Raw genomic sequence first — 17512 nt, 5'->3', positions numbered from 1 at the left:
GAAGAGCTTGTCAGAATTGTCTGTGATGTAAGTCAGTTGCCGAGACTCGACGACGTGGCCAAGGGGATTCCTGCCCGATAGGCGTAGAGGAACAGCACCAAGGATCATAATGCCCCCATTAGTTGCAGTGTGCATCTCCATGGTAACTGGAATGAGATCTTGCTGGCGTAGCCCGAGGCGATGGAGGACCTTCAGACCGGCGAGACAGCTCTGGCACCCAGTGTCTGCCATGGCTGGGATGGCACTGGTTTGCGAGGGGGATGAAAGGTTAAATCCGAGAGCTTGGTAGTCCCCTGGGACAGCCTGCACGGTCACGTTGAGGTAAGGTTGAGGTTTCGATCTCTTCCTGTGCCATGCTTTGGAAATGTCGTCATATACATGGTGGTCAATGGGGAGGCCGGGTGGGTGTCCAACATCGCGAATGGTGCACAGGGCGTCAAAGATGGCCCCTTCCTGCTCGCCCAATGAGGGCGACTGTGGGACCATTGGCTTGCCTTTGCTGCGGCAGACATCCTCGACATGATGAAACTTGTCGCAGTGTCCGCATTTATGTCCGTATGCTGGGCACTGCGACTTGCGGACTCGAGTGGGAGCGCTCCGTCCGTGCCCCTTCTTTCCGCAGTAGGCGCATAGTTCTTGCCGTTCCTTGGGATGTGCCTGCTTTGCTTTCCTATAGGAACTGCTGGCTGCTTCCACCGTGTGCGAGTCAAGGAGTGAGGAGGCAGAGCGTTTACTGGCCTCTTTCGCTTCGATGAACTGGAAGACTTCCTCTAGGCCCATATCTTGTTTTTTGTCGCCTAGGAGATCGAGTTGGATTTCAGAGTCGGCGATTCCCCTGGTTAGCACATCCCGCATAATTGTGTCAGTGTAATTAACATCTGCACCACAGGAGGGGCAGGCTATGATGAATTTGCAAATGTCTGCCTGACCTCGTAGGCGAGCTCCGAAGCTGCGAACTGTCTCGTCTCTATCTTGACGCATGTTGTGGAGCGTTACACGGGCAACCATGGTGTTCTCCTCACGAACCGCAAGCTTCTTGATGGCTGCCAGCACCTCGTCCTCAGTTTTGTTGGTGAGGCTGCCACCAGCGGCTCTTGTGAGGTCCTTCCGGAGGGGTTCATCGCAACATTCAAGGAGCTGTACGACCCTGTCTTTCCCTGTGATCTTGGTGGCATCCACATAGTCGGACCACCTTGACGTGAAGTAGTTCCATTCCTCGCTGGTACCAGCAGCAGCAACCATTGGCCTCTTAACCTTCTCTACCTTGGCAACTTGTCCAGAGGTGTGAATGGCAGTGTGGGCGGTGAGAAGGGCAGCTACGATGGCGGCGTCAAGGTCTGGTGTGGTGTATTCACAGTTGGGTATGGGGCAGCTAACCGCAGGCATGTTGGCGAGTTGATCGAATTAAGTTCACAATACCGTGTTCATAAATAAGAACTCTGTCTCTTTGTTTCAGAGCTGCGTACCTTCAGGTGCTATAGCCAACAATGAACACGGTATCTGCAGGTTGAAAGAGAAGGGCAGATGCACTGATGAGTAATGTAATCCTCTAATTGGTCAAATATAGGGCAAAATGCTTCATGGCAAAACTGCTTCATCAGTGTTCTTCCAATTCTCATGGAATTCATATTGAATGTTTGTCTTAGGATATAGGTCAGCATGACACATTTCTTGACAGTGACAAAAAGTATGTTGCCATGGTAACAGCTCACATATTATGAGCCAAAATGATGGAAAATTTTGTGTTGCAAACTACTTCCTCAGTTTTTGCCCAATTTCCATGAAACTTGGTACAGATGTGTGCCTTTGGTTGTAGATGTGCAAGACGCATTTTTCGACAGTACCCGAAAGTACGTTGCCATGGTAACAGCATATTAATGGCAGAAGATCAAGGAGAGATCTTGCGGATTTAACTACTTCCTCAGTTTTTTGACCAAAGCTTATCAAATGTTGTTTTGACCAAAGCTTATGAAATGTTGTTTGGCGGGGGTATAACCAGTCGCTGTAGCGACATTTCTAGTTTCGGTTGCTTCTGATTGACTGCGAAAGTGCCTCAATTGTGTTTTGATCAATCTTTTTTGACAGGGGTTATAGAAATTTATTACAATCAAACGGGAAGAATTTATATGGAGAGTTATTGTTTGGATTTCGAGTTCCGCATGAGAGGTTGGCGAGTTGAAAGGGATAGTGTTATGCACGTAAATGGCACACCCGCCTCGGGGGCCACTCTTCCTATTTCGTGGGAAACATATATAGTTTGGTATTTGCATAATGTTTTCTTCCGAAAACCAAGTTCCTTGGATGCATATGATGTGAAAAGGGTTCTTTTCGCGTGACTGTACAAATTTCTTTAACTCATCTCCGTGGTTCTGGAGGCCTTGTGCATTCCATTGAAGTATAGAAAGGAATTCCATAAGGACGTATATGTTATGTGCGAATATATGCATTGATACGGATGATATCAACTTTGGGGATGTTTAGTATTCGCTCTGCTGCTTCTGCTGTTGTGGCAATCAGTTCAGATATGGACATTTCTTGTCTGAGTGACTGTATCATGCAGATCAGGAATGCTAAAAGCGACTCGGTTGTGGCAGTCAAGACAAAATTTGGGCGGTTAGCCTCTCCGGCGTAATAGTTTCTTTTTGGATTTGGCGGATCTCTTCCCAACTCCCTGGGCAGATCAACTTTGGTAGTTTGGGTTGTTTCTGGAGTCGTCGCCATTCTTTCAGTGTTTTGAGTTTGTTCTCTATGGCCTATTCTGTTCTTTATTGGGGGGTCTGCGCTTTTGTCTGTGGGAGCGGTCATGGTTTGCTGGGTTTCAGTGATTTTGGTTGGCTCTGCAGTGTTGTCTTTTCTTTCGTTGAAGACTTTTGTGGCCTGTGCATAACTTACTAGTATTTTGTTTTCAACCCGGATGATTTGGATTTGCTTTGCCTTTTTTATTTCAATGCACCCATTGTATGCCGCGGAATGTTTCTCATGGCATCTGATGCACTTGGGGTTTTCTTTCTGTGTACAGTCTTAAAAGGAGTGTGGCCCTCCACAGCGGACACATCTTTGTTTCGAGCGACAGTTTGTTGCTACATGTCCAAGTGACTGACAATTGTAGCATCGAAGGATGGGAGGGATGTATTGTTTGACTGTGAACTGTTCGTAACCAAGAAATATGGCGGCTGGGAGGTTGGGGGTCTTGAATGTTAATATGAGTGATTTTGTGGGAGTTTTTTCTGTTTTCCCTCTCCTCAGTATGCGCTCCACTTTAGAGACTTTCTGTTTACTCAAGGCATCTAATAAGTCAGTTTCAGTGAGGTCGGTTGATATGCCACTGATGACACCTTTGCTAGTGTTTTCTTTTTCTAGCACTTTAATGGCTACACTGCCAATTTCGGTCATTTGTGAAAGAGACTGTAGCTGATGGAGGTTGGCACATTTGATCAGAATATCAGTTCTGGTTCTCTTTACGTATTCTACGGGGGTGTTTCCAGCATGTTTTTGGATGGCCTTTGCAACAACAAGAGGGTTTAAGGTGTGGAGATTTTTCCTTTCTACTGGAGTGAAATGGATAGTGAGGTTTGGTGGAGTCCGTGGAGGTGGGTTTTCAGTTTCAGACATGTCACTGGCGGTGGTATAATAACCTGTTGGGGTTTCATTAAAGTTTACGTTGCCTTGTCTGTGGCGTTTACCTCTATGTCTAAAGTGGTCTACTGTTTTGAAGTTGTCATCTTCCATATTTCCAGATGCATCCGCATCGGAATCAGGGTTGAATTCCGGCGCAGAAAGCGGAGGCAGCTTGAGCGCCATATGGCGGGAATTTCAAATGAACGGATTAGCGTGCTCTATACGTATGATGGGTTAGTGGTGGTCTGATATGAAGAAAGGAAAAAGCCCACGAATGTGCGCTTACCTTGGTTCTTTTCCAAGGGAAATCAACATTTTCCTTGTATTCAGCTATCTATCCGATTATATTTCAGTTGCCATCCGTGTTTTCAAAAGAATAAAGAGAGATTGGAGAAATTTTCAAGTTGGTAGCTATGGAAACTGGAGAAGCTATTTAGAGTAAGCGTCCATGCGTCCACCGTCTTCCCACTGTCTCTCGTATCAGTACATATATATATGTATATATGTCAGTACATATGTATATATGGCGGTCTATCCATAATGCATTAAGACATGGTTACTAACTAGATTATACTTAATCATAAAGATATGAAATTACACTTTCATAACAATATTTATGATGTTGGGAATAACATAACATAATTAGACAATCTTTAATGAAGTTCAAAGTAAGTCCCATCGTTAATACTTTGACTTTTTAAGTCATTTATGTAATTTCTCAAATCTGGAGTGTTTTTTATGAATATTCATGAGCTATGTAAAAATTTGTACCACAGGAGTACCACAGGAGTACCACAGAAGTCCACATTAAATGTCTCATGCTTTACATCAGCACTTTCACTAAAAAGGTAATACTGTAGGAGTACAGGACAGGTTAAGTTATGGCAAATCAATTGCTATAATTCACAGCATAAGTCATCTATCAATTAATTGAGGAATATGTGCTTTTTTGTTTATATTTTTGTTATTTCAGTTGGTTTTACCTTAAAATTTTTCTGTATGGTACTCGTGTGTGGTACTGCAGTGTGATATTCTCCTGATGTGATAGTCCTGAGGTATAAAATGTTAAGAAAAAAAAAAAAGAATATCCTGTGGTATTTTTCTGTGGTACTTTCTATTGTATATGTGTGATTTTGCCTCATGGTATTGTTGTGTGGTACTGCTATGTGGCATGACTGTATGATACTATGCATTTAATTTGCTGTGTGGTACTTCTGTGTGGAACAGTACCATATGATCTTCCTGTGGTATTTTGGGACACATACCACAGAAATATCACAGGACATATATCTTGTGTACTGTCCTGTGGTAATGTCCCAAAATACCACAGGACAGTTCCTGTGGTAATGTCCTGTGGTACTCTCCTCTGGTACTGTCCTGTGATACTGTCCTGTGGTACGTCCCAAAATACCACAGGAATTCCTGTGGTACTATCCTGTGGTACGTCCCAAAATGCCACAGAAGAATTCGTGTGGTACTGTCCTGTGGTACTGTCCTGTAGTACTGTATTGTGGTACGTCCCAAAATACCACAAGACAATTCATGTGGTACTGTCCTGTGGTACTATCCTGTGGTACTTTCCTGTGGTACTGTCCTGTGGTATACGTCCCAAATTGCGAGAGGAATTTCTGTGGTACTGTCCTGTGGTACGTCCCAAAATACCACAGGACAATTTGTGTGGTACTGTCCTGTGGTACTGTCCTGTGGTACTTTCCTGTGGTAATGTCCTGTGGTACTGCCCCGTGGTATACGTCCAAAATTACCACAGGAATTCATGTGGTACTGTCCTGTGGTACGTCCCAAAATACCACAGGACAATTTGTGTGGTACTGTCCTGTGGTGCTGTCCTGTGGTAATTTCCTGTGGCAATGTCCTGTGGTACTGCCCCGTGGTACGTCCCACAATACCACAGGACAATTCCTGTGGTACTGACGATCCTGTAGTACTGTCCTGTGGTACATCCCAAAATACCACAAGACAATTCATGTGGTACTGTCCTGTGGTACTATCCTGTGGTACTATCCTGTGGTACTTTCCTGTGGTACTGCCCTGTGGTACGTCGCAAAATACCACAGGACAATTCATGTGGTACTGTCCTGTGGTACTGTCCTGTGGTATACGTCCCAACTTACCACAGGAATTTCTGTGGTACTGTCCTGTGGTACGTCCCAAAATACCACAGGACAATTCGTGTGGTACTGTCCTGTGGTAATGTCCTGTGGTACTGCCGCATGGTATACGTCCAAAATTACCACAAGAATTCATGTGGTACTGTCCTGTGGTACGTCCCAAAATTCCACAGGACAATTCATGTGGTACTGTCCTGTGGTACTATCCTGTGGTACTATCCTGTGGTACTATCCTGTGGTACTATCCTGTGGTACTTTCCTGTGGTACTCTCCTGTGATACTCTCCTGTGGTATACGTCAAAAATTACCACAGGAATTCATGTGGTACTGTCCTGTGGTACATCCCAAAATACCACAGGACAATTCGTGTGGCGTCCCAAATTACCACTGGACAATTCGTGTGGTTCTGTCCTGTGGTACTGCCCTGTGGTACATCCGAAAATACCACAGGACAATTCCTGTGGTACTGTCCTGTGATACGTCCCAAATTACCACAGGACAATTCGTGTGGTACTGTCCTGCGGTACGTCCCAAATTGCGTCAGGACAATTCGTGTGGTACTGTCCTGTGGTACTTTCCTGTGGTACTGTCCATTACCGAAGGTACTGCCCTGTGGTACATCCCAAAATACCACAGGACAATTCATGTAGTACTGTCCTGTGGTGCTGTCCTGAGGTAAACATCCCAATTTACCACAGAGATTCCTGTGGTACTGTCCTGTGGTATGTCCCAAAATACCACAGGACAATTCATGTGGTAATGTCCTGTGGTAATGTCCATGAATACCACAGGACAGTTCCCATGGTGATGTCCAGTGGTACTCTCCTGTGGTACTGCCTTGTGGTACGTCCCGAAATACCACAGGACATTAGACCTGTTGTACTGTCCTGTGGTACTGTCCTGCGGTACTATCCAGTACCACACATCAGTGCCTGTGCTGACATATGCTTGTGTTGTATATGTGTGGTACTGACAAGTACCACAGAGAAGTACCACAGAGAGTACCACACAAGCCTGTGACACAGTACCACACAGTTCCTGCGTTAAATTTGTGTGGTACATTGTGTGGTACCGACCAGTACCACAGGGAGTACCACACGAGCCTGTAATACAGTACAACACAGTTCCTGTGGTAAGAATCTATGTGGTACATTGTGTGGTACTGACAAGTACTACAGAGAGTACCCTACAAGCCTGTGGTACAGTACCACACAGTTCCTGTGGTAACATTGCAAGTGTGTGGTACATTGTGTGGTACCGACAAGTACCACAGGGAGTACCACAGGACTTTTTTGTTAGGGATGAAGTCATGTTGTAATGAAAGACCTCTGTGCACTGGAATGGTTGGTATGTACATGTGGATAGACTATTATCATACCTAACATATTTTGAATGTGGTTCATGCTCTGCATTCAAACCGAAACAAAGTTTTAAGTGAAGAATTACAAGCATTTTACTCTACTAAATTTTGTGTTCAAGGTTGGTCTGATGATGATTGGACCCCATTACCTGTACATAGCATTTGTCTCAAATGGTACCAGTAGTTCAGTACCAAAAAGAAAGCAGTATCAGCCACCATTTGTAATATCAGAGCATATCTTAATGCCATTCACTTCTTTGTGTGTGATATGAAAAAGGATGTGCCCGACAGCATGTTACTCAAGCTCAAAGTGGGAACACCAAGCGAGAACCAGGACCATTCTCTCATCCAACTCATCAGCCAGGTGCTGGGAAAGTACCATCACTGAACACACCATGGTCACCACAGATCACATGACACCAGAAATCAGACTGAGACTTATCACTCCGCTTTGTCCACTCTGGCATCACAACACTGACCACTGCCCATTTAGTGACCCATTCTGGGCCTTCTACTGGCCAGGTGGACAAGTTTTAACAAGGTAAGAAAAAAAAAACACGAGCAAGTAGACCAAAAAAAAAAAAACAACAACAAAATGACAGCAAAGTAACCTTTAAGAATGGCAAAAAGTGTCATACAGTGGCATCTTCTTAATACCCCAGCTCACTAGAAAGGTAATTACGGCGACCATGGTGCTCCGAAAACTGCATATAACAAAGAGCATGGTAGAAGCTCCATCCAACTCTTTTTTTGGCCTGCAAAGGGATAACACTGAAGCTTCATCGCAATCTGTCTGTGGTGAAGGTGATGACAAGACTATAGACGTACAATGTACCCGGTACCTCAGGTACATTGCTGCTACTTTCTTGCCCCATTGTGGGGACAATGAGATGGGGGTCCTTCTCCAATCACAGTGGTTGTAATATGAAGGTCATACACTTCACAGCATACAAGTGGAGAACCTGTGATAGATTCATACCAGCTCATGGTCTGTGACAATTTCAAGTCATTGATATGTGAGGTTATAGGCACTTGATAGCATTTCTTCAGTAAAGTGCCAGCCTCAGACCAAGATGAATGTCAAACACAGTGTAGATGGTTGTAGCTCTTACAGCTGGCCTGGGTTTCTTACATCACAAGTCTGACACCTATGAGTCCTACAGCCCACAGCATGCACGCTACGAGTCATACTGCCCACAAGCTTGACACTAGGCAAATACCATAAGGCCACTCCGACACTAGGCAAACAAGGCCCATGAGTTTGATACTCATTATATCACAGGGCTTAATGTACTTGAGAGCACAAATGAATGGAGCCTCTTTCAGTATGCTTGATGCTTTAGGTGCAGCTGTCATGTTAGAGCCTGAGGTACAAATTTTGTGTTTTAATATGCTCTTTAGCCCTTATGAGCTTTAACACCTTGGCGCTCTTGCTGCGAACAACTTTGAACATATTCAAACTTATTTGGCAACCAGGGAGATGTTTGCAATCCTAGATGGTTCAGAAAGACACAAAATATGATGGAGAAGGTTGAAAAGATTAAGTTGTGATCCCCTATAATGCTTTCTTGATTTGGGGGGATAGTACCAGAATTGCCAGTGGGTGAGATGGGGTGATTTGGTAGAAATTGATCACTGATGTAAGTCCTGCATTGTCACACCTACAATTTGTAAATTTCTTATTTGCCTTACATTAATTTGTTACTTTAGTGGTGCAGTTGCATGCTGTAGAAAAGATCATCATTGGAAATCAAACCAAATTTCAACAGATATGCATGTTCATATGTAGTTGGCAAGTAACATTTCAATAAAAGGTAATCTGAGTGGATGCCAATTACGATCAACATAGTGCATGTCATGTTTCAAAACTGCATTTTTCACCTGAGCCAAAGAGAATATATTCAGAAGTTGTATCTTTATGGCTCTGGTCTATCTTTCTAGTTATAGTATTTCTGTTCACATGCAACCATAGTCCATCCCCCTTTTGTTTTCTTTCATGTATTTCATTTTGTTAAATGTTATGTGGTTTTAAGAGTAGGATAGGCTGACCTATTAGGAGGAGATTGGGATACATAGAATGGAGAACAGCCAAACTGTTATGCCTGGAACATCTTAGGGTTCCAGGTTACAACCCTTTGTGATTCTTCACAGGTGTAGTTGTGTGGGAAAGTTTATGAAAAAGATAAGAGAGAGAAACATGAAAAGTAATCTGTCATGGGGTGCGTTTATAAGATTTTTTTTCTGGCCAGAAACAATGTTTTGAAATACTGTTTCTGGCCAAACATTGTTTCTAGCAAGAAAAAAAATCTTATAAACGCTAGCCGTAACGTGAAACAGTGTTTAGAAACACTGTTTTGAAACGCACAAAATAGTGCATTTCAAAACAGTGTTTTAAAAATCTTATAAACGCGACCGCAATCTCAAACACTGTTAAAATGACGTCACAATGCCTTGCGCGCGCCCTGTTTGACCTTTTGCTGAGGAACAAACTGCGCAGAATGAGCTGCGCAATGGCACAGTCTGAGCGAGAGCCCCAACACACTCGGGGACAAAATCTTATAAACACTGTCCTGACAAAACCATGTTTCCAATCAGTGTTCCGAATCAGTGTTTCAAAACAGTGATTCTCGGCACGCAAAATCTTATAAATGCGGCCTTTGTAGCACTCAGGACAATTTTCCATGAAAAGTTTGAAACCCCATCAATGGCATAAATTTTGATGTAGACTAAGAAAATTGTGTATGTCATAGAGAAAGTTTTATAAGTCATGCTTTAATAACATGCAGATTTACATTTTAATTGATATGTTAACATTATGTTAGATATATATTGGACAACCCACACATCATCAAAGAGAAGGCTGTCCTGGATATTGGATCAGGGTGTGGAGCATCAGCCATTGCTGCTGTCAAAGGTGGAGCTAGAAAAGTATTGGCCATTGACATTGATGAAGGTGTGTCTCATTTAAGAATCCCCATAATGAAATGTGTACAGCTTTATCACTGATTTCTATGTACAGTGCACTCCTGTTATAACGAACACGGTTATAACAAAATTCTGGTCACAACAAAGTAATAATTCAGGTTGCAACATTATCCGCTCTGTTTTTTGTTATGCCTCCGCCACGAAGTGTCGCCGGAGGCATTATGTTTTTCGGTTGTCCGTCCGTCTGTCCGTCCGTCCGTAATCAATTTTGTGGACAGCGTATCTAAGAAACCGTTAGAGGTATCGTAATGAAACTTGGCATGTATATGTATGAGTGGGCGAAGTTGTGTCTATCAACTTTTGGGCCCACATGCTCAAGGTCAAAGGTCAAAAGATCAAGGTCAAATGCTCAAAATTTCACCATTTTCCCTATATCTCTGCAATGCCTGGAGGTATTTTCTTGAAACTTCGTGTATGCATGAACTACCAAAGAAAGATTCCCCAGAGAGAGTTTTGGGTCATGAGGTCAAAGGTCAAGGGTCAAAGGTTAAGTGAAAATGTTAAAATTTCACTTTTTCTCCATATCTCGCAAATATTTTAAGGTATCTTCGTAGAACTTAGTATATATGCATGTACTGACTGGCAGTTATCATGTAGGAAATTGAGGGGTCATGGGTCAAAGGTCAGGGGTTAAAGGTAGAGGTCAACTCATAAAAATGTCATTATTTCCCTCTTATCTGTGCAATGCCTGCAGGATTTTTTTCTTTAAACTTGGTGTATGCATCTATTACCCAATACAGATTCTCTTGGAAGTTTCTTGTCAAAAGGTCAAAGGCCAATAAAGGTCAAAGGTCAAGTAAAAGTGCTAATTTTCACTTCTTCTTGAAACTTATGAAAGGGTCAAAAGTTTGGTACAATCCCCCAAATACTTGCACTCTTATTAGACAGTATAGCCATTCATCCAAATAAACCTAGTTCAAGGAAAGTTTCAATCAATGCATTTGTGACAAACCTGTCATTTTAATATTTTGCCAGTTATGTGAAACTGTCGTCACACGTTGTCAAGATATTGTGCTATAGACCTATTCGGAGAACCATGCATTATGGCGGAGGCATACCAGTCACCATAGCGACATTTCTAGTTGTTTATTTGTTCGGTTATAACAAAATTTTGATATAACGAAAGAAAACTGCCAGTCCTAAGGACTTTGTTTTAACGGGAGTCCACTGTACAGTATGTACACACACAGCTGAAGAATCTTGACTGGCATCAACCCTTACCAATGAGCATACATGTATGCTTTGCTGCATACGTATTTGCTTATTACGGGCGCTACAGGTTTTCATGGTTTTCAAATTCCCAAGTGGATAGCGAATAAAGATCAATTCAAGAGGGCCACCCATGTCTACCTGTGCTACCAGGTCGTTTTCTCTCATGATGTTAGCTGTACAATACATGAAGTGATATTTATGTCTAGGCAAACTGATGGCTTTTGAGACATTTTGAGCTTACCTGGGTTGATCGAGGGGCATAGATGAGGTACTGTCAATAGGTGTTGTGTGCTACCTGTTGCATACGCATACAAACTTTTCACATCTCCATCATCTCTTCAGTCCTTACAAGGATCATTATGATCGATGGTATTTTTATTGATTTTTGTCTAACATGTGGAAAGATATATTTTGCTATTTCCCTTCACTATATGTAGAATTTTTCAGTTTCCATAGGATGAAGAAGATCAAAGCCATTAGGCAAGTAACACATTACTGAATGTAAGTTTATTGGATTTTAAGACTGCATAAGTCAGTTTCAATTTGATATTTTACCCTGTACTTTCAGTGTTATTTTTAAATGAGATTTTTGTTCTTACTTTCAAATGGATGGACAGTTGCAGCCCAGGCGATGAGACTGAATGCTGCCTTGAATGGAGTAGAGCTGGAGATTTCAACCAAAAACATAATTGGAGAGTGTGCTGAACATGATGAGACTGACCATTGGGATGTTGTGTTCCTTGGGGACATGTTCTATGATAGAGACTTCATAGACAGACTTTCTCTATGGCTCAATAGCCTTGTGAGGAGAAACAAATGTCAAGTACTGATTGGTGACCCAGGAAGGCAGTTCTTGCAGGGTCATCCCCTACAAGAGAGACTGCAAAAACTATACGAGGTTAATCTGCCTGCTAATTGCATTGAAGAAAACAGAGGACACAGTGTTGGCTTGGTGTGGGAACTGGTCACATGACAGTTGATATCAGCATGTGATCCGATGTGTAAATGTAACAATAATTTGACTACAATTTTTTCATTATTTTTTTTTGCAGAGTTTAGCCCTGTGGCAGGTGTTGTGTTCTGTAATCACAACATCTAGTTCAGTAAATGTTTCAAATGTTCATATTTTTAAAAGTGATACCAAAGGAACACCAAAAATATTTATCATAATAAAATCACTCTAAGAAACAAAACTTTGAAGAAAGTTTGATATGCAGTGCACTCCCATTATAATGAACATGGCTATAATGAAATTCTGGTTGCAACGAAGTGAGAATTCAGGCTGCAACATCACGCGCTCTTTGTTTTTTATTGTTATTTGTTCGGTTATAACGAAAGTTCGATATAACGAAAGAAAACTGCCGGTCCGAGGACTGTGTTATAACGGGAGTCCACTGAATACAAACTTTATTTACTATACACAGCACACTCCCGTTATAACAGGGTTATGTAAGAAGAAATCTTTGAAGGCTTCTGTGGCGGTAGAACATTGGGTGGTAGAAGGCTTAATGGTGCACCACATACTGTATACGCTATATATTTCGCGGAGGTTTTATTTTCGCGAATTTCGCGAGTCGGGAGCTATTCGCGAAATCAACAACACGCGAAAATAGTACCTTCCAAAATGAATCCCTTGCCTTGATGATATGAACATTTCAGTACAGTTGAACCTCTCTTATCCGGCCTCCCTTTATCCGGATCTCTCTATTATACGGACGCAATCTCGCCGTGATTTTTTTTTTATAATTACGGGAGGAAAGGGGGATTCCCAACTCCTTGAAAACTCCTACACAAACACACATGAATTACACATTACTTCCAAAATGATTGACATACATTACATCAAATTTCCTTCCAAATTGCTTACCTTCAGACATTTTAACATCCCCAAACATCCCCAAATGTAACAATGAAAAGGTTGCAGTATACACATTACTACATGTGGTACTACAATGGGCTACATCAGTACATGTGTATGTATATGTACATATGTATAAAGCATTGAGTCTCCCGTATCCGGCCAAATCCCTTATCTGGATGAGCCCCGGTCCCGACTTGTCCGGATACGAGAGGTTCAACTGTACTAGTATACCATGTCACGTCTTACTGAACAGACCATACTGGCTAAGCTTGTTTACGTACATATAGCAAAAATGTTGAATTCTAACTTACTAGTTCGCAGAGTTTGGCAAGTTTTTTTCATGCAGTGTATAACTAGTATCATTCTTATTTGCTAGTAAGTTGAAAATTCACACTTTTTTTGCCACTTCATATTTCTCTGGTCCCCCAATTGCGAATTTAACTACTCGTGAAAATGTGTGACAGCGGCAATTCGTAAAAATTTATGTACGTGAAAATTTTAGCGTATACAGTATTCTTTCTTGGGTATGTTTGTTGGGTATGAATGTATTTTTCATTCTCTTGAAAACGGCAAGAACATGCTTGCCAAAACGTTGAGAGTGGGTAGGCCCTTTTTCAGGGCTACATACATACCCAAGAAAGAATACGTGGTGCACCGTTACGCCTTCTACCACCCAATGGTTACATAATTTAGTTACAATCATGTAAAATTCAGGTCCCAAAATGATTGACCAGTTTTCTTTGAATACATTATTTGTTCGACCATAGCAAAATGTCAATAAAATAAACAAACGAACATACTGCTGGTGCTGAGGTCTTTGTTATGATGAGAGTTGCCTGTAGTATGCAGTGTGCTGGGACATTGTAATGTAAAGTGAAGGGTGTTTGAACCATTCTTGTATCATTATGCAACTTTTTGTCGCAATCAACAAAATTGCACTTAATCAACTTAAGCAACTAATCAACAAAATTGGATAAGGTAATGAGTTACAACTGTTTTTAGACAAAGGTCAGTTACAGGGAACCTGGCCATCCTGGCACTACATCTCATGTGTTACAATTTAACAACTTAAGTACATGTTTTCACGTATGCTAAACTTTTCGTGCAGGTATTGATTTCTTGTCTTGATATATCTATGCAAATGAATGTGTGTGTTTGAACATACAGTATCTGTATACTATTCTTCTTTGCATGTATGCATCTATGTGATCCAGAAAAATAAGTGATAAGACAACATGGCTACACCTATTTGTGTGTGTGTGTGTGATCGTTTCATTGTGAATATGATTTCCACATCACTGAACAAAATCTGAATAAGACTGAAAGAAGTAATCATGTGGGTGTGTGTGAGGTTTGAGCAAGTGCAAAATACCTGAAGGATCTTTGATAGTACAGTCTTTAATCTTGTGGTATATATTATGTGAGTGTTGCAACAATTTAGTGTCCGAAATGTAATGAGGAGCCCATCAAAGTTACATCAAATGTTTGGTTTAGTGTGGGGCATTGTCAGAATCTGCTTCAGTACAATACAGTGTACAAGCATCCATTTGGTGTGTTAAAGCTTACATGTGCAAATTTGCACCTTGACAATGCCAGCATGCTTGTGTAGATCATAGAGGGGTTTTATGTGTGCGTGTGTGTGTGAATTTTGTTACAACTTATTATGGACTATGCTGTGACCCAAATTGTTCTTGAAATGAAATCCTAGTCACTCTGCATATTGGAAAGAGGCATTGTCAAAAAAAAAAAAAAAAACCATCTTGTTTGTGCTGTGACAGGATATTGTGAGTGGGACCAGCCACTTGAAAATATAAATACACTTGTACATGTACAGTAGTGTACATGTACAGTCAAGCATGCATTAGCGTCCACCTGTCTCTAATGACCACCTGCCCACAGCCAATGACATAGAAATTCCCCACAGAGATGTAGTTTCGAACCTGTGTAGATTTGATGCCTGCTGGGTCACCAAAAAGTGCACTATGACCACTTGGTCCTTCAAGGAGCATAACTCAACTTTACAGTCTACACTGTTTGATTTCTTTTTTCTTCTAAGAACCAACCAACAGCCCTTTTCAGGGCAATCGGTGCCAACGACCATTACTGTAAAAGTGCCATGAAATCCAATGTCTCTTCCCAACAACCTCTTTCAGGCTGGAAGACACAATTACCCTTTTCAAGTTTCTTATGAAACAGAATGAGAAATGTCCCCATCCTGGTGTTCTAAATATGTTAATCCAACTAAGCTAAGCTAATTCCCACAAAATTCAAAAATTGTGAGATAAAAATGTTATCACACAAAATGAATGAGAGTGAGGGTGACAGAGAACCAATGATGAGCACACAATTGGTACAAAGCGAGTGGTTACAATAACAGAAAATGACGTAACTAGGAGACATTTCTTGGTTAAAAACTAAACACATTTCCATACCTAGAATGGACAGTAGGTTACTAGTCATCAAACATCTGGTGCTTGTGTGTGTGTGTGTGTGTGTGTGTGTGTGTGTCTGTCTGTCTGTCTGTTGGTGTGCATGTTTAAAGGGAACACATTAAAACCCAAAGAAATGTGGATTGAGTGAATACAGCAATATTAGTGCAACATGTGGGTAATAAAGTTTGAGGAAAATCAGACAATCCATTGCAAAGTTATGAACTTAAAGGACAAGTCCACCTTCATATACATAAGGATTGAGCGAATGCAGCAATAGTAGTAGAACACATCAGTGAAAGTTAGAGGAAAATCAGACAATCCATTCAAAAGTTAAGAATCTTTTAAGTTTCTGCACAGTCACTGCTGGATGAGAAGACTACTACAGTGTATGATGTCACATGCGTAGAGTGATATAAAGAGAATTCCACAATTTTTTTTTTTTTAAAGAGTACACATTTCCTCTACTTGCTACTGACATATGTTAAGAGTAATATTATTTCCCCTGCCTTCAGAAAGAGAAAAGTCAAGTGCTCCGTTACTATGTGAGAAAAGTGAAAATATGTTGAATTTTCTCTATACTTTCTATATCGTTCTATGCATGTGACATCACAAGTTGTAGTACATGTAGTCTTCTCATCCAGCAATGGCAATACTGAAACTTCAAAAAGTCATAACTTTTGAACAGATTGTCCAATTTGTCTTAACTTCTGATGTTCTTCTGATATTGCTGCATTCTCTAACTCCTTATGTATATGAAGGTGGACTTGTCCTTTAAAGTTTTGGTGCCACCATCGCGGAGTAAGAAGTCTACTGCAGTTCAGGATGTCATACATGGACAGCGATATGAAGAAAATATAAAGAAAATTCCATAAAATGTCATTATCTATGAAAAGTACACATACCCTCCACTTGCTACTGATATAAAGTAGGGGTAATATCATTCCCTCTGCATTTGAAAGAGGTAAAGTCATGTGCCTGTTTGTAGTGCTAGAAAAGTGAAAATATTTGGAATTTTCTTCATATATCCTCAATATCATCCATGTGTGATGTTACAAAATGTTGTCTTCTCATTCAGCAATGGTGGCAATGAAACTTTAAAAATTCCTAACTTTTCAATGGATTGTGTGATTTTCACCAAACTTATCGAATACGTTGCACTAATATTGCTGCATTTCTTCAATCAATATATCATCTTTTAATGACTTGAAATCATGTTGTGTCATGGTGTATATGTTACCATAAGGAACACTGAAAATCTTACACTAATTGCAATGAAAGTACTCTCAACTCAATTTCTTGTAAAACTCAATTTTCACATCAAAGCAAGACCACTTAGTTGTTCACGTAGAGTCAACATAAACCATTTATTATAAGATATCCTTCATGCTGACAACACAATATCAAATACCTCAAGCCATCTTCCGACAATTTTGTAACCATATATACACAGGGAATCACATTGCATGTACCTGTATAAACAATCTGATGTCTGCTGAATAAAAGCTTTTCAATTACATGTATCTGCTTCATCGCACAGTCACACACAAAACACACACATGGTAGATTAAGACAGCATCATGTGCATTGCAGTAATTTTCAGGTTCGCCATCAATAACTAGGAAAATATAATCTTCGATGTGCAGTGGAAAAATGTATCGTGTAGGCCCTAACTAGTGCAATATGTACAGATATCGGATGTAGAGAAAATGACCTTGTACACATCTGAAATGCCCTGCATAGGTTATTCGTACAGACATATTTACATCAGGACAGAAATTCACACAATATTTTTTTTTCTTTCATTTGTGAGCTATTCCCAGTTCAAGGTCTTGTGGAACAGTACAGAGGACCTCGTGTATGCCAACATACTTGGGACAGGTAAAATGCATTAACATATGCCAATGTCAACTTGTGC

At 41.1% G+C, this 17512-nt stretch overlaps 1 protein-coding gene across 1 annotated transcript in view; it reads left to right on the top strand.

Annotated features, from left to right (window-relative positions):
- LOC139718116 (electron transfer flavoprotein beta subunit lysine methyltransferase-like) overlaps window positions 1-12789 on the top strand; it is a 38371-nt gene extending 25582 nt beyond the window's left edge. Inside the window, exons 3-5 of the mRNA XM_071629604.1 lie at window positions 7385-7648; window positions 9930-10060; window positions 11922-12789. Of these exons, the coding sequence (XP_071485705.1) occupies window positions 7385-7648; window positions 9930-10060; window positions 11922-12277 (751 nt within the window). The 3' untranslated portion in view covers window positions 12278-12789. The remainder of the gene's footprint in view (window positions 1-7384; window positions 7649-9929; window positions 10061-11921) is intronic.
- Window positions 12790-17512: the final 4723 nt, after the last annotated feature.

The sequence above is a fragment of the Diadema antillarum genome, unplaced genomic scaffold, assembly GCF_040938485.1.
Source record: "Diadema antillarum isolate AM-2024a unplaced genomic scaffold, OU_Dant_1.0 scf00000008, whole genome shotgun sequence".
Lineage (NCBI taxonomy): Eukaryota > Metazoa > Echinodermata > Echinoidea > Diadematoida > Diadematidae > Diadema > Diadema antillarum.
Note: the sequence above shows the minus strand (reverse complement) of the source record. Positions and strands in the feature narration are given on the sequence as shown.